The 18,323-nt window shown below is 34.0% G+C and overlaps 2 protein-coding genes across 2 annotated transcripts; both read right to left on the reverse strand.

Annotated features, from left to right (window-relative positions):
• Window positions 1–5,046: 5,046 nt before the first annotated feature.
• Window positions 5,047–8,938, reverse strand: LOC141822367 (fatty-acid-binding protein 1). The gene is made up of 4 exons (XM_074709811.1): window positions 8,560–8,938; window positions 7,848–8,094; window positions 6,986–7,077; window positions 5,047–5,362 (listed from the first exon to the last, which is right to left on the reverse strand). The coding sequence occupies exons 1-4, from the start codon at window positions 8,915–8,917 to the stop codon at window positions 5,223–5,225; spliced, it is 837 nt and encodes a 278-aa protein (XP_074565912.1). The 5' UTR covers window positions 8,918–8,938; the 3' UTR covers window positions 5,047–5,222.
• Window positions 8,939–9,762: 824 nt separating this feature from the next.
• On the reverse strand, window positions 9,763–18,323 carry LOC141822329 (glycolipid transfer protein 1-like). Its single transcript, XM_074709771.1, has 6 exons — window positions 18,194–18,323; window positions 17,635–17,690; window positions 12,299–12,429; window positions 10,076–10,211; window positions 9,870–10,001; window positions 9,763–9,798 (listed from the first exon to the last, which is right to left on the reverse strand). The coding sequence occupies exons 1-6, from the start codon at window positions 18,309–18,311 to the stop codon at window positions 9,763–9,765; spliced, it is 609 nt and encodes a 202-aa protein (XP_074565872.1). The 5' UTR covers window positions 18,312–18,323.

The following is an 18,323-nucleotide window of genomic DNA, read 5'->3' on the forward strand; positions in this document are numbered from 1 at the left end:
GAATTCAACGGAACGGATTCAAGGCTCCTATCATTAACATCATGTATATCTAGTCTGATTAGATGTTTTGTTGGCTCAAGTTTTATTTCTAGTCATTTCGAGGGAGTACTGTCTAATGTAAGAATTACAAATGTCTCCTGCTCTAAGATGTGTTGTAGAATTGTTCTGACCTTGTAAGGAAAGTCCTGTATAGAGTCCAATTCATGAACCCAAAGTTTATGTAACAACTCGTAGTCCATAAGGTCAAAGGGTGTTACGAGTCTTCTTTTGAACTTTCTAAGGATAGTCAATATTGACTCTTCTAATAAAATAGGAGAGCAAACAAGGGCATCCATGGGAATCTAAATCCAGACATTGAGGATAAGTTTTTTGACATTTTAATTTGAAGTTGAATTCAACTTCATATGTGACCGAAATGTCGCTGCCTGTCATTGGGTCTTTATGCAATATTTCTAATAATTCACATAAATCTGCAAACTGTTGAAAATTAGAGGTTTCAATTTTGTCTTGTATATAGGTATGTATGTCTGCTGGTAGACTGTTCAGTTTTTCTGTAAGCATTTTTTCTATTTGTAGTCTTTCAGGTGTAAAATTCTGTAAGTGGAGGATTTCTAGGAGGAACTTTGTTTTGTTGTTGTAGTTCAGCTAAAGTTGTATACTTGCCTGATTTATTCCAGACTGTAAGTGGTTTCTTTTCTTATTGTTCCATTGCCAAAATTGTTTGTGAGTATATCTTTCTGGTTTGGACTGAGCCAGAACCAAATGTTTTGAGGGATGCACTAATAAAGAAATTAGGTCCTAAAGTAGTTCGTACTGCTATCAAGGCATCCTCAATAGAATAATATCCTTTATAAAAAGGATTTTCTAATTCTTGATGGCTGTTTTACTTCAACCCATGTTTAATAAACCTCTGCATGGAGTTCATTAAATACTGCATAGTATGTGAATCCTTTATTTTTTGTTTTGTATAAGAAATAATGTGTAAGAGCATTGATGATAGCAACTTTGTAACCATAACTACCTGGTATACTGGGTATGTTCCCAATATTATATATAAAGCAAGCTTGTTGTGTGTCTAATTTTTCTCTTATTTCAAAGTGGAATTGCTCTTCATAACTGTGGAATTGCTACAACGCCTGTGAACCAAACCGCATGTTTGGCATAACAAAAGATCTTACTTTGCATTGTCTGTCCATCTGCAAGTCATGATTAGTGTAAAAGTCTAGATAATGTATCTGCTAAGGAATTATTGACTCTTTTACTATGCTCCCATTAAAATTTTAATCCTCTATTGATAATTGCATATGAGAATTTTATCTATCATTTTGTGCTGAGATTTTTTTTATGTTCTTTTATTTGTTGACTGTAAATGACTATTGCTTCACAATCATTTCTAACTGTTATTTCTGCTTTATTGCAGATAAAGAGCATAAAAGCGTCTAACCAATAGATTACTGTTAGGATTTCATAATTTAGGGAGGTTAAATATCATTTCTCTTTATATTTTCCAAAGGAATATTTACAAATAGCTTCTGTTATTTTTTATTCATATTTTATAGTTTTTCTAAGTAAAATTTCTCCCCAATCAATTTTACATCCGTCTGTTTCAATAACTAAGTAGTTAGTATCTAACGATAATATTAATACTGGTATGGTCTTTACCATAGTTTTGATTTATTTTACTAAATTAATGTTTTGTTAGTTAAAGTATTTTTGTCTAGTTATATAAGTTTTATTATATAAAGGTCCACTTATTTTTCCTATATTTTAAAAAAAGGTTTGACATAATTTAAAAGTCCTAAAAATGATCTGAGTATTTTTGTTTCTTCTAATTTATCAAGGAAAGCTAAAAGTTTAGTTGTAATATGTGGTTGTAGTGCTATTTTTTCCTGACCTATTTCTGCTCCTAAAAACTCTGTATTGTGTTGTCAACTTTATTTTTTCTTGAATACTATAAGTCCATATTTTTCAAATAAATTAAAAATCATATGTAGATGTGAATAGTATTCTTCTTTTGTCTTAGAAAATACTAAAGCATCATCAATATAAACGCATGTAAAGGAAATAGTACATAATAAATATGTCATCCATTTTTCGTTGGAATACTTGTGGTTCAATTTTTAACCCCAAAGACATTACTAACCATTCAAACTGTTCTTCAGGGTAAGAGAAAGTAGTCCATTCTATAGAGTCAGGGTGTATTTTTTACTTGTCAGAATCTTGATTTAATGTCAAATTTTGAATTTTGTATCTTATTTAGTCGTTGGTCCTTATCAGGTATTTTATATCCGTCTTCCTGGCAATTATCATTGAGTCTTTTATAATTAAAAATTATTTTTGATTGTCCTCTTTTCTGTTCTGCTCATTTATTTACTATAAAGGTTAGACTTCTATGTCTAGAAGATGATCGTTGTATTGCTCCTAGGGCTAATAATTATTTTATATGCATGGTATATTCTTCTGTTTCCCAATTGGTATATTTCAAGTCTTGTGCCTTAATTGTTATGTCAGGATTAATGATATTAAGTTTACAATAAAGTATTTTGTAGGATTTTCTAGGATTTTCTTATAATTTTCAAGTTTTGAGATGAGATGTTCTAAATCTGATTAGGTATTGAGTAGATGTAATAAATAGGATGGAGTAAGCAAATCTGTGGGTATATCTAGGTTTTCTTCATCTTCCTTTAGTGGGCTATCATAGACAAGTAATACTAGTTTTCCTGCAATACGCAGGAATCTTGGGTTTGGCAAGAATCTTTTGTGGGACACTGACAAGTGCTTGGGTAAAGCGGTGAAAACTAAGACATAGACCTCAGAATTAGATGAGGGAGAAGGGGCATCACCACACTTGCGCACTCAGGACGAATAGTCTGAAACAATAGGGGCAATAACAGGGATAGAGAAGAAAAGAGCATAGCCTTTCATAAGTAATAAAACACGGTAGGCAACAACAAGAAAGTTTAATCCTAAGATAAGATGGATATTAGGATGAGGTTTAACCCAAAATTTAGGTAAAGCTAATGGAGGGCTATAACTGTCACAGTTAGTATAAAACCGTAAATGAATGTTGGTTACAAATTGTGAACAGTAGAGTTTTTGGCCATCAAATTGGGTGTGACTAATGGATGGGTTGCAGTTTTGATAAGGTTCGAGGAAGAATAGACCGGAGTGTTGGTTCATCTATAGTGGAATTAGTGGCTCCGCTATCAAGAAAGGCATGTATGGTAAATTCATGCCCATGTATGTTGACCAAACATTTCACTCGGATTTCTATTGTTCGTCTTGTATTACAAATACTAGGTGTTTTAATAAATACCAGGTCTGTATCAGGTGAGTCATTTTCTTCCTGTGATTGGATTAAGATACCTTTTCCCTTAGGGTTGGTTTGGGTTTGTTTCTGTAAATGTGTTATCTCAGCTTCTAGCTGATTAAGTTTAGTTTCTAGTACTGAAACCCTTGTTTCTAAAAGTGTGTTTTTTGTACTTCCTCTAATGGTATGAGTGGTTGGAATTGTGATGTGATAAGTTTGTTGAAGACACAGGTTACAGATTTATTTTTTGCATAGTTTACAGGTTGCTATTTTATCAATGGCAGGATAAAATCCACATAAATAATAGGGAACATTATCTGTACCTGTTTTTAAGTTCCAATCATGCTCACAATCTTTTAAACCAGTCTGTAGGTCTAATAAAGTAATAGGGGAAAATTGGGAGAACATGAGATCCCAATTTTGGTTTAAGTCTTCTAGTTGATCAGTTACTTGATCTAATTCTGACTGTAGAGTTGTGTTGTTATAGTTTTCTGAAAGTCATATGAGTTTTCTAAAAAGGAGTTAATTAAGGTATAATCAGAAGAGGAGGAAACTTCTTCTAGATCTTTAACAGATATAATAAAGTAGATGAAAGATGTTGTAAATACGTCTAATTATACCTCTACCAAGTTTAAGTTCGTGCATGATACTATTTTAGCTTCTTTTGTATATAAATTCTTCCTGTTTAGACAGGCAAAATATAAGTGTCCAGGTTTATTACAGGCAAAACAAGTGTTCAAAATTATAAGGTATTTTTTTATAGTAGAATAAAAAATTTAAAACGTCGATTGTTGTCCATCGTTAGGGGAGGAGCTATTTGTGCTTTTGAATTTACTCACAAACAAGGAGGAAAGTCCACCTTCAAAATTAGTTGAGTCTAAGACTCAAAATATGTGAATGATCAAAAACAAAAAATCACATAACGAATCTCCCCAAATTCTTGCATTGCATGGTAGTCTCGTTGGTTTGTATGGTGCAGAGAGGCTATTTTAGAATTTTTTTAAAAAAAATTGATGTGTGAATGACAAAAGTCTCAGCCTTGGTCTATGGTCGACTTGTCTCGTTACCATAAAGAACTTCGACTAATTTTTTCTTAGAAATTGTAATTATTATACTTACAATCCTGGATCAAGTTATTTTCTTTGGAAATCATGTAAAATTGATCGCCGTGTAAATTACATGTCATGGAGAATATTGATTGAAGTCGCATTTTATGCGATAGGTGAGGAAGTTAGGTCATGCAACCTTCATCCAATAGTGCAACAATTTAGTTAAAGACTTCACAAATGTTGCTAATTGTGTGTTAACTTGCAAAATAAATTTTATTTAAAACAAATAAAAAAAGGAGAGAACTATTAATCATTTGGACATTAAAAAATGAATTATTAACTTAAAATAGTCTTAACAAAGTATTAAATAGATTTTCCACAGTGTTTATTGTATTTTCAATGAACATATGTTTAAAAGTATTCTACTAAAATAAAATTTGCTTATTCTTCAAGTTCACTATAATTTACAACACATGTCCTCAAGTAGTCCATATATATTAGAGGTTGAATAACAAAGAATATGTATTCTTTAAAAAATAAAACAATATACAATGAATAGTTGTTCCAGGAAAAGTATGCCAAGTTAATTTTTACAATTAAGTATAAGAATATTTACCCCATAAAACTCATAAGAAATTAAATGACGAACCAATTGCACCATTAATCATTCGAATTGATAGACACGTAGTAACGGCAACAAAATCTCCAAGTTAAAGGAAGATCTGAAACTGTTCAGTTAGTTATTTAGGATTTGGTACATCAGTTTTTTTGTGCAAACAAGGGTACAGACAATTTCTAAGATAACAGGCATGTGATTGATTTAACTATTTGTTGAGTAAATTGATTTGAAGCCACTAATGAAATCACTCAAAGAGGATGGAAGCCAGACCAGATCGGATATCTTCTTTAGCTTGGTTGTCAAAGGGATCGTCGCCAAAGTAGAGATCCAACACTGACTTACAAAGCAGCTTACTTTGGATCTTCCCCACATCCTCTCCATCAACTAAGGAAAAACAAAAGTACAATCAGGGCAAAGAAATATACTAAAATGTCACAAGCTTATCAGATCCTAGGGTCTAGATCACAAACTGGACTACCATGTTTACTACAATGTGACCAGGTAGTGAGAGTTTAGAAGAATTTGTTCAAATATGAGTGCAAACATATCTAAAATCACATGAAAAACAATACAGTATCAGCATTGTTTTCTTTAAAAAAATTACAAAAGAAAACTAGTAGGCTTGCAGCAGAAATCTTAGATCATAGTCATCATCAAGAAAAGAATTTTTTTTCCTTTAAATTTTCTTTCCCACAAACAGACAATCTTCCCTCCTCACTTTCATACCTTAGTATAATCCTGAAGAGAAGGAAAACAAAAAGGAAATATGATAATATCAAGTTTTTTTCAGTGATACTTTCCTTTTGTTTCCTTTGATAGAAATGAGGAAGGGAAGCAAAAGGCAGAACCCTCACTTTAGCATGCAATGGCTCTCAAATCTAAACTTAAAATATATATATATATATATATATTTTGAAAGTTTTAAAATTTAAAATTTCCTCCCGCTTTTCCTACCCCAAAGAAATGATGGACAGAAATTATAATTATTTTTTATTCTCCTACTTTTTTTTCCTCTAGCTCCTTTCCTTTGTAGGGAAATGACAACTATATCAAAACAAGAGCTTAAGAAAGTTTGTACATATGTAAAAAGATCTGACCAGTGACCCAAAATCTAGTCAGGACCAGCAACCGACCCTTTAGTAAAAGCAGTAGAGCCGATAGCCAGTCAAAACTAGTACCATGGCCAAACAAGGAAGAACTGACCTATTGCACACCAGTTGGTACAGAGACCAACCTATTGATCTTGATCAAATCCTTTCAAGAACCAGTCACTGGGTGTCTGTATGGTGTACAACAGTCAAAAACGATCAAGTCCAGATCTGGTCTAATCCTGTCAAAGGCCAGTTACTGCATGTGTGCATGTGCAGGTCAAGAACAGAACCAGTCATTAGCAAACTGATTGTATGCTCAACCATTTGTGTATTTACATAACCAATGCAGATATAGTTCATTAATTGTATACATCAGCCCAGAAATCCAACTTATTAGCCAACATAATAGGATTTGGATTTGACCAACTGAAGCAGATCTTCAGGTACAAGACTTGCTAGAAGGCCAGGAAGGCCGGGTACTCATACAAATACCTTGACAAAAGGTTTTGAATTATTGAATTTCCTAGGGAAAGCTGGAAATACAGAAATTTCCTAGGTAAAACTTAATAGAATGGAGATGAAGATGTTACCTATTGACACTGGGAAGCTAACTTCAGCAGATGTTAGATATTGACACTGTTCCATAGGTTTGCCAGAAGTTGTGACAATGCACATCAATTGCTTTAAGCCTTACCAAACATTTTCAAAATCATAGTCACTACGCAACTTCCAGATTTTGTTTCTAAACTTGGAATTTGATAACTGTGAAAAAGTTGTTTGTTCACTAACTCTGTGTCTATCTAATAATATATGAGCAAATAGTATTTTAAACAACTCATTCAAAACAGAAGTTGGATTTACTCTTGCTAAGAGAAAAACGTCAACAGTAATGAACCAACAAAATAAATTGCCTTACTTTTTATTTGAAGCACATAACCTTGTTCCCTTGAAAGATCAATTACCGAACCCTTGGGAAGCTTGTATTCGTCTTTGAATAAAGAAGTAAAGCTGCAAAACAGTTAACCTTTCATTATGAATTGAGAGATCAAAGCAACATATTTAAGCTAGTTTAAAAAACACTAAATAACACACGTTTATATTCTGAACTAATGTGTTAAAAGGAAAAAAAGAAACTCAAAGGCCAATTTTAATAATTTTTGGATGCTAGATATATATCTGATTCTCGATGTATGTAAGAATAAGCATGCAAATTGCACCATTAGAACAGGGAAAGCTTGAGTGAAAGAATATAGTTCAAGAATATTCCAATATGATATTACTTCCAAACTTATTTTGGAAAGTCCAACATTATTAGTAATATTACATCGAGTTTTCTCCACTATGATTCGCTGATTCTGTCATTTAACCAAACAAATCATAACAGTTATTTTGGATTCTCTAGAATGGGTGTTAGAAGAATTAGGACAAGAACGATCATAGAAGTATAAAAAAGTTGAAAATGGGAATATAACTTTGATATGATATCCACATCATGCAATCTATTGAATATGCTTTTATGTTAACCCTAGTCTCCAAATCTTAAGCATCAGATTAAAGCTATCAATTTCATGATTCCAATTGCAATGAATTTCTAAATCAGTGGTCATCCATTTATGTTCTTTAGATCATCAAAGTGCTTCTCATTCAGATCATGAATAATTTACCAAAAGGATAATCAAGATCGTCTAGAAGGGCATTTAGATATAATCCATACTTATCTATCATACCAAACTGCATAATGTTGAGCATATATCTAACTGGAGGTGCAGAAGGAATACCTTTGAAGCAACTCTTTGTTTTCTGATCCACTAAACTTTTGAAGCCTGCTTCCTACAGTTTTTGCAAATGCATTCCGCACTGAACCTATGCTTAGTCTGCTATAAACTATTTGAAGCCTAACTGTCAAGCGTAAATCCTGATCCAAAACATCTTCAATGAACTCTTTATTTTCCTTCAATTCAGTTGCTGCAACGTTGTCATATTTCTGACTCAATCTTTTTATATCACTGTCATCAGCATAAACACCTGCAGGAGTTAAGAAAATATTCATTGATAACTATGTAATGGTCAATGAATGAGCCAGCAGCAAGATTTGCAACCAGAACTTTGTCATATTCTTGTCTCAATCATTTTATACTAATCAGACAACATTCTTTGTAATTTGAACTGACTCGACCATCGAAAGAAATGTCAATGAAGTCAAGAAACCAATCAGAAAAAACAATTCTGGTAGAAATTTTTTTTGAGGATGAAGGTTAAATTGATTGGCAATTCTTTTATAATAGCAGTACACACAATAAATCACTTGGTAGCCAAATGATGCTATTCGATGAATAATGATTGAAAAATACAAGTAAAAATAAAATACCGTTGAAGATAAGATCTGAATCAAGAATGGAAGTTAATCTTTCTCATAACATAAACAACTACGATATGGAGATAAACAACTCTACATTCCTGAATAAACCACCAAACAATAAGGAAACTTACCAAAGGCGTAGACATTGATGTTCTTGATCCCCAAGACGCTCGACTTCCGCAGCCCGATCCCAGTGAGTCGCCGGCCGCCGTCCAAAGACGTGGGGAACGACGCGCCCGTACTCGGTTCCACTGAAGTATCCGCGGGAGGAGCATCGGCAAGGGACACGGAGGCCCAAATGGGGGAAGGCCGGACAAACGGACGACGGTAGGGTTCGGAAGGGTCTGCGGCCGATCTACTGGAGACATTGACCGCGAACCCAATTCCGGCGCCGACAGTGGCGGCGGCGAGGAGGAACGAGGAGGGTTTCGGCCATCGACTCGGATTCGGGAGCTGAGGCAGAGAGAACGGAAAGCGAAGGGAGCCCATTGCAGCTCTGCTCTGCTCTGTCGCAGTGTGCGTGGCAAATGAGGGAGAAGAGAGGACAAGAACGACTTCGTTCTCATCGAACACAGCGGTTAAATAGGGACACGACCTTCCATTTACACCCTTTGCACCACTTTGTTCTCATCGAGTGTAAAAGAATTAAATCATTAAAATAATTATTCAAATTAACTTAATTACTTTTTTACAAATTTAAATTTAATTTATTTAAATATTATTAAATTTTCAATTCATCATTTAAAATTTTTATATTTTTAAAATTTATTTAATAATTAGTCAGTTTGATAATATAATTTTATTTATTTATTTCAAAGTTTTTTTTATTTATTTATAAGTTTGATAATAATTTTATTGATGAAGCTGATTTATAAATTTATCAATATTATTAATTTATAAATATTATTCATGAATAATTTAAAATCTCTATTCATAAATATTAATGAACTAAATAAGTATATATTTAAATTTATTCATTTAATTTAATAAATTATTCAAACTTATTCATTTACAAACTCAAAGTCGAGTCAAATTGAATATTAAACTTCATCACAAACATTTTTCTTTTACAACTCTATCTATCCGTTGAAATTTTAACTACCTGTTTTCCTACTCTACATATCACTGAATGACAAAACAAATTATTTGGATTTTTGAACTATGATAAGAGTTAAGATTCAGGCAATGGAAAAACAGGCATATTTCAGAAGATAGAACCAACTTTTACAGTGCAAAACTGATAAAATTGCAACAGAAAATCATATATGTGGTTCATATAGTTTGAAACTCTCTTTCAGTTTTATTGTTGATAAACTGAAACAAAAGTGTTGCAATCAGGAAGCCTTCATATCGTCCAGGCCGACGCTGGCCTACAGGAAGAGGAAAGCAGCAAGTTATGTCAGTTTAACGAGAGGATGATCACCAAGTTTAGGGTTCTTACAAGGAACTTGTGATTCTCTGCAAGAAGAGGAGCAAATGTTTTACAGAATTGCTCTATGTCAGCATTGAGGTCGCCTGATCCACCAACGAGCTCCATGAACTTCTTTCTATCCGGGGCAAGTTTCATAGCAATCTGAAAGGAGAGGAGCTTTGTAGTTGAGTAATTAGAAGGGGGAAAGACAAGAACAAGACTGTAACAATTATTACCGAAAAGCTAGAACTGGCAAGCCAGCCATGCCATTTCTTTAAGGTCTTGGAGTAGGAATCGTCGCAGACTTGTGTCATTGTCCGGTCTGGATGATCCAACAAGTTCCGAAACAGCTCCACTTGGAAGTCCATCGCTCTGAAAGAGGGAAAAAAAGTTATTTGCCAGCTGAAATCAGGTGAAACAAAGTTTACCTTGACTTATAAGAATGCAGGAAAGACCCCATGTATTCAGATTTCTTTTGAAGAGCTGCCCAGTCATATAATGTTGTGCAAAATTGAGTTTGTTTTTGCATGTAGAACCATTAGATTTCCTTCGAGTGATCAATCACAAATCTGAAGGTTCAGATTGTCCAAGTTTGGACTCTCAAAACTGAACCACAATCCAGATATGAGCATGCAAATCCTTTTCTAGTTAGGCACATGCTAATGCTTATGATGCAGTCTAAATTAAAGACTTGCATCAAGAAAAATCCATCCATCTAAAGTTTCCAAACCACAATGAAAAACTAATAGTCGGACATGAACTAACTGTTTAGAGATCTTAACCCTTTTTCAGAAAAAGAAAAAAAGGATTAACCAAGATCAAACTTGAGCATGTTTCTGTTCATGATTCCATGCATAATTCTGAGTTTCTAAAACTGCCTAGATCACAAATTATTTGATTATCTTGAAGAAATTCTAATTTCAGGAATCAGTAAATATGATACACAACCAGTAAATATGATCAGTATAATGAAGTGCATTTTCCTCAGAAAGTATCAGCCAACATGGAATCTCAGGAACATGTTAACAACTTTACCCTTGAATAGTTGAATAATAACCAAAAGATTGTTTCCATGATTCCAACTTTAATAGCAATGGAGCAATCTGCCACTATGATCTCACCCCTCACATACATCATAATTGTCAACATGCATAAAATTATGGTGGGGTAAAATACATTGTTTGACTAGGGAGATGCAGATGTCTGCCACGAGACAGCCCTCGGCCAACAACATGTGAATACATAGCGATCCACAGTGAAAACAATGAGTCCAATCAGAAAGACACCTAACAACAATGGGATTAGACAATGCTCATTACCATGGCCTATAAATAGGTAGTGCTACAGTAATGGGAACATCTTTGACAGCTTTTCCAGAAAACCATAGTGCTTATTGCAACAGAGTCCCTACCATCTTTGCAAAGTTGAACAGTACACTAGCTTCCAGAAGAGCAACAAAGACAGAAAAAGCCTCGGAGCCCTTGAGCTTCCACAGCTAGGCAAGTCAAGCACATCAGTTGTGGTATCCACCTTGGAGAGCTCACCTTTAGTTCAACACCAACTTCCACCCTGTAGGAACCAAGTCACTTTTAGCTCAACACCAACTTTCACCTTGAAGGAACCAAGTCCACCTTGGGAGAGCTAAACTTGTTGCTAAGAAGCCACCACTATTCTGGCCAAAGTGCATCCCACCTTGGCCAAACATAGCTGCCTCACAATAGGCCCTAACAAACAACAACTAAGCCTTATCTCACTAGGTGGGGTCGACTATATGGATCCTCCTATATTATTAGGTTGTATCTATATCCATCTACTATGAAGTCTTTTTTGGCCTTCCTGCATTAGCACCCGCATAGGCCCCAACAAATTAATATTGGTACAATAAATTTTCATCATCTATATTTAAATAAATTTTTTTGTTATTTTATGAAGTCTTCTTTGGTCTTCCTCTTCCTCACAATAGGCCCCAACAAATTGCAAATACCTCAGGTTATTTACATAAGGCCCCAATCCAGCCTTAACAAAACTCATCTTGTACTCATCCAGCTACAAACCCAATTTATAGTTTGAGTTTAGGCAAATTACTATTTAATATGTTGCATCCTGATCATATCAGGAGAGATCGAAGTGCAACATTAATTCAAATTGTTTGAAGTTGTAATCGAAAAACTGGTGGTGCATATAAAGGTTCCGACGTCTAATTGGCCCACAACTTTACCAAAGAGAAGGTTACAATGACATGCATTTTCGCCAAATAGGCAGTGTTTGCCCAATCTCATCAAATTTACAACACATTTCCCTTGAATCAGCATCCTCATCTATATTGAAACAAATATCCTATGCTTCAACATAGTAAACCACTGTCCGTTTTCTATGATCTACCCATATAAAAATACTATTTGAAACCTTTAATTTAGAGCGTATCACAATGAACAATGAACATGAACAAAAGAACGAACCTTGTTAGCCACAGAAGACCATTGGTACAGCTTGAAGAACCTTTAGCTGTTTTAGAATCTACTTCCATTTGCACAATACTGTATAGATGTTCAAACTTCGATGGATCAGAGTTGTATTTGGTTTCAAGCCTCTGCAAAAATAAATAGGTGAATATGTGCAAGTCATGCAAAAGAAAAAGGAAACAAAGACTTATAGCATATAGATTTTACACAATACTCTTACTAATTAATGGGACTTTCTAAAACAAAAAAAATGACCCATTAATAAATAATATAATAGGCATTCAGAGGCATACCTAGAAAATCATTTGACTAGGGTAAAATTAAAACAGAACTTACACATAAATTAATGTATACAAAAATTCTAATAAACCTAGATAAAAGATAAATAAAGAAAAAAGTAAGAATCCATTATTTATAAAATCAAAAGGAACAACTGTTTTTTTTTAAAAAAAAAAAAGATCATCAAGACTGAAAACAAACTTAAATAAAGTCATTTGTTGACATTCAATTTTTAAGGTTGAGTAGACAGGGCTTGAGATTAATACATTGGTTGTATGAGCCAATCTGCATGGATAAAAATAATTAGGACTGGAGAGCAATCCAATATTCAAAAAGGAAAAAAAAACTACCTTTGTAGTTTGAGGCAGTGTTTTCACTGGTAGATTTAATCAGTTGATAAATGATGAATTAGTTAAGGCAGCCACCAGAGGATAATCAAGTTTGAATGATGCAATCTAAACTTTTGGTTGAATTTTAAATAAAAATAACAAAGATATTGATTTTGTTAGGAAGCTATTTACAAATATCATATATTACAAGAGCCTAAATGAATGTTACAATACATAGGTAGAAAGGACTACCTAGGTAAATTAATCCAAATTTTCCCTTCTACATGGTATTAGAACCAACGCATCCTCAACTTGAAATCAATCTCTTGTGCCACATCATGAGCAACACACCTTCATCTGCTAACCTTTTCGGTGGAGCTGAGTAGCAACGACAACCCTCATTGATTGATCGCAATACCTTCTCTAATTGACATCTCTATCATTTCACCGACACCTTTGTTCCTGTTGGCATCTCCTTCATTGGCTTGCTGTCTTCTTGCAACAAGCAATGGACAATATCAGCCTCTTCCTACAATGAGCAACAGACAGTACCACCCTCATTCTGGAATGAGTGACTTATCATGGCTCTGTTCCCAGCTTGAAATATTTCTTTCTCTGTTTCAATCGCCCAGTTCATCATTACTCAACTCAAGTTGTCATACGCTAAACGAGGGGTTGCCACATGTTGAACTTGTGAAAAATATTTAAAGTGAAGGTATTTCATATTCCTCTCTTTATATTGCAGTCAATTCGCATATTCATGTGCAATGTGCAGTGTCTTAGGTTACTACTTAATAAAAATAAAAGAAAAGATAAAGAAAATGACAAGCACCACAACCATATAACAACATGTTCAATCTAATGCTTCCTTGACTCTTTCAGGAGAAGAATTACTTTGTGGGATGCAACAGTTTGTATTTTATTTATGGGTCAAATAAAACACCTTACATCAACGCCAACGACATTCTCGAGTCCGTACAAGCTTTGTAGGAGCAGATTGATGCACAATTGCTGATTCCTCTCAATCCTAGTCTTATGAGCATTTCTTGATGCTTCTTCTTGTGTTATGAAACTTGGGCACATGATAGAGATTTGTACACTGATATATTTCTCAAGCATATATTGTAATTGATAGTCTTTTATAGTTGTGGCAATTCAACGGACAGATTACCATATATTGGTCAACTTCAAGCCATTGTTGTTGATCTTTGAGACATCTTTCCGATTACATCAAATGCATGGATCATGCAAAAGAATTTTGATTAGCTTCTAGTCATTATGTTACTTTACACAGTTTGACCGAAGAGCTTATAAAGTCTCAGATCTTAGGAGGTACCTCTGTTAGATGCTTGATATGAGGATGTTGAGAGCTTCCACTAGATTCATAAGACCATCTGATTGTTTAGAAGACAAATCCATACTAGCAACTCAATTTCATGGAAGCTCGAGGTAGTAGAGGTCATTGCTGAAATTGCGGTGGCTGCACTAGCACAAACCCAAATATACCCACTGTGGGAAACTCAGGTATGTTGAAGATGTTTGTTACTATCTTCGTGATTTTATATCAGGTCATCCACTACACATCACCCATCTAGCATAGATATGGTAAATCAAGATGTTTTGTAAGCTTCCATCCCTTCTAGTTCTAGCTCTACCATCATAATTCTGATAGCGAAATATACCCGCATTCTTCATCTTCATTAATGCTACAAGATGCTTATTGTAGTCAGATGCTACCTTATCTCATGAGGTAGTTCTACAACACTTGTGTCACATTTGACCAACCCATCTACTTGGATTCTTGACTCAGGTGCCTCCAAACACAACTATGATAACATCCACTCAGTTTCAACTCTTACACCACTTAACTCACCTACCAAAGTGATGCTTGCTAATGGCTTTTTCATATTGGCAAAAGGCATTGGGAGATCTCTATTATTCCATCATTATCATTTTTCTATGTTCTTTATGCTCCTGATATTCCTTTAAACATATTATCAGTTGGTACGTTTATAAATCTTTAAATTGTTCTACAATATTTATTGGCAGCTTTGTTTCCAATTAGAATTTGTGGACAAAATGATTTGTATTTGACATGAGTGTTAGGGTTCATATCAACTATCTCTACCTCCTCCATCTGCTCCTGTGGCATACCCTTCTTGGTAGCATCTGCAAATTTACAACTGCCTTAGTCATTTGAGCCTTTCTAAACTTTACAAGATAGTCCCTACTTTGTTTATATTGTTTTGAGTATGAGTCATGTCAATTAGGAAAACATGTTCAGTCAATGTTTCTCCATAGTATCGATAAACGTTCTTCTGCACTATTTTCTTCAGCTCATTTTGATATTTAGGATCCTAGTTGAGTATGTTCCTTCTTGATTATAAATACTTTGCTATCTTCACTTCGTTGATGATTTTTCAAAAATGAGTTCATTCTTTCTTGACTTTTGTTAATGAAAGATGGATCTAAAATCTATTATATGTTTTCTTCATTTTTTTATGTTGAGATACAAACTCAATTTTGAGGAACTATTAAGGTATTGAAGAGTAATAATGCTAACAAATAATTTCCTCACTCTTTTCAATCTCTCATCTCTTGTCATGACATTGTTTTAAAAGGCAACAACCTAATCTCTTATCTCTTTTTTCTCAATCATTGTTAAATTTTTCATCATTTAATCTTAACACGCTTTATTTTTAATTTTTTTAGATTTATATTGTCTTTCTTGGTTGCAATATGAACTATAAATGTTTCATTGTCGTTAGATATTTAATGTTTACTTATCAACTATTAGCTACTTATTTGTAATCTAAACTTATTTGGATTGATTAATGATATGGACATATACTTAGGTGACCAATAAATGTCCTACGTAGGCGATGTGAGATCATGACAAATACACACATTAATCGAGAAAGAGGGAGACCAAAGAAGTATTGATTAACAACGATAAAACAAGCTAAAATCCATTTAAATATATATGAGGATAAAGTAGAGGATCAAGCCCAATGATATAGGAGGATCCATATAGGTAACCTCACTTAGTGGGATAAAGGCTTGGTGGTGGTTGTTGTTGTTGATTGATTAATGATACAATTGTTATATACACACATCCATATTGATGCTTATCATTCTTAATTTAATATATTTCTCTTTTCTTGTTTTAATATTTTTAATGTCAATTGCTTAAGCCTCTACATAGGCACTAGGTGCCTACAATCACCTTTTAATAGCTTGTGTCATGCTAGGCATTAGTCATTTTATCTGGATACACCAACAGAATGGTGTGATTGAAAGAGTCACTTGCTGAATTTGCTAGAATATATCAGAAATGTTCCACTTAGTTTTGGGTTGAAGTCATTCTTACAACATGCCATCTTATATGCTGCTTTTCCCTCTTCTATTCTGAGTCACTAGCTGAATTTACTAAAACATTTCTTAAAAAGTTTAACTTTGTTTTTGGGTTAAGTCTTACAACATGTTATCTTATAAACTGTTTTCCCTCTTTTATTGCTTTCCTTCTTTTATTCTTTGACTCCCTTTAATATTCTTTTTCCTTGTAACCATATTTATTATCTTCTGACCAATGTATTTGACCTTACTTGTTTTGTCTATAATTGATCTTCTGGTAGAGATAAAGTATCATCTAAGATAGTCAAGTGTGTTTTCCTTGAAAACTCCCGATTATAAAAGGAATATTGTTGCTACTCTCAAAAGTTATGTGTATTTATTTCTGTCGATGCAACTTTCTATGAATCCATTCCATTTTTACCAAACTCACCATCTACTTTAGTCTATGACTAAGGTGCTTCTAGTTCCTATATCATTGTCCATTTCATTGCCTCCACTATTATCTTCTCTTGTTGGACCATTGGTAACAAAAGCTCCACTATTGCAGACCATAGCAGACAACCACGAGACTCTGATACTTGCCCAATACTATCTCTTGTTTCAGGCTTGCCATTTGATTTAGAACTTGCTATTGCTCTTCGAAAAGGTACTTGTAATTGTTCCATCTCTCATCACATTTTTTTGTTCCCTATCTTATACTGCACTATCACCTTGCTACCTATTGTGCATTTCTTCTTTGGCTACATATCCTTTAGAGAGGTAATATAACTTTTATAAAAGAAGAAGTAAAACATTGTAGCTAGATTGAGAGCACAGACAGAAATTAGGAACTATACACAAAAAAATAATCACATCATTTGTCAGCTCTAATGATAAATCAACGAACTTAACTAAGTTCTTCAAAGGTCCTAGGATCAAGTACTCCTGTAGATATCTTTAATCCAATTTGAACGGGAGTGTTAGGGAACTATTTGTAAATATCATGCATTACTAAAGCCTAAATGCAATATTAAACTGAGGTGTGTTATGTGCATAGGTAGAGGGGACTGCCTAGGTTACTAACACATATCTTTCACTCCCAATACAACCCAAATTCAAAGGGAGAAAGCCCAGATCAAGGAGCCATCTACATGACCACAACTAATGGTATATCCATCTGAACATGATAAAGTGGTAATATATTAATTTCACAGTTATATATTATTTTGGAAATTTCAATGGATCAACATGAGTCCCCATTTAGCTACACCCTGATGAGGAAGAAGTGATAATAACTGGATTTTTTTAAAAAAACTATTTATGAGCAACTAGGAAAGGAACATCACAGCTATCCTTACTACTCAATGAAACTAATTAATATGAAACTCTTACTGCTATATTGCCCCCAATATCAGACTTAACAATAGCCAGAGCAGCTCCAAAATTGTCTGGCAAGGAAAGAACAAGATTAGAGGAAAATTAGAACAAGATACTGCAAGAACGAATATTCATGGTCTATAGATTATCTAAACATTTTATTTCTTAACAATGTTGTCAAGTGACATAATTAAGAGAAAGAAAGAAGTTGTCTATAGTGAAAAGTGAGTAACAGGGACAAGTTCACAATATCCAAGGACAAGACTCACCATATGTGAGCTATGGTGGATACATTGTTGTGTGATATTTTATCTACTATGTTCATGTGATTGAAAGATTGCAGTTAGAAGTCAAAATTAACAACTTCCTATAACATCGGCGAGAATATTGCTATGTACAAACTCATATGTGGCAACACATCGAGACATTAGAAATTAATGAAATTATTATTCAGTTTAATCTGATTATTAACAAGAAAATAAAATCTCTTGTTAAAACCAAAACAAGGTCAAATTCAAAAGCTTCACAGCAGTGCCCGGTCAAGGGAGAAGCAAGTGCAATGAGAGCAATGTACCTAGAATGGGCAGGACAGATTTGCACACGTCAAGGAAAGGCTTTGTTAGCATAATGCCGCTCTCTGACTTGACACTCTTCATTCCTTTCAGTAAGGGAGTGAACACTGTGCCCGGCATTTGTTTGCTTTG

Source organism: Curcuma longa, chromosome 2 (assembly GCF_044706935.1).
Source record: "Curcuma longa cultivar G26 ecotype Majalengka, Jawa Barat chromosome 2, ITB_CL_G26_1.1, whole genome shotgun sequence".
NCBI lineage: Eukaryota > Viridiplantae > Streptophyta > Magnoliopsida > Zingiberales > Zingiberaceae > Curcuma > Curcuma longa.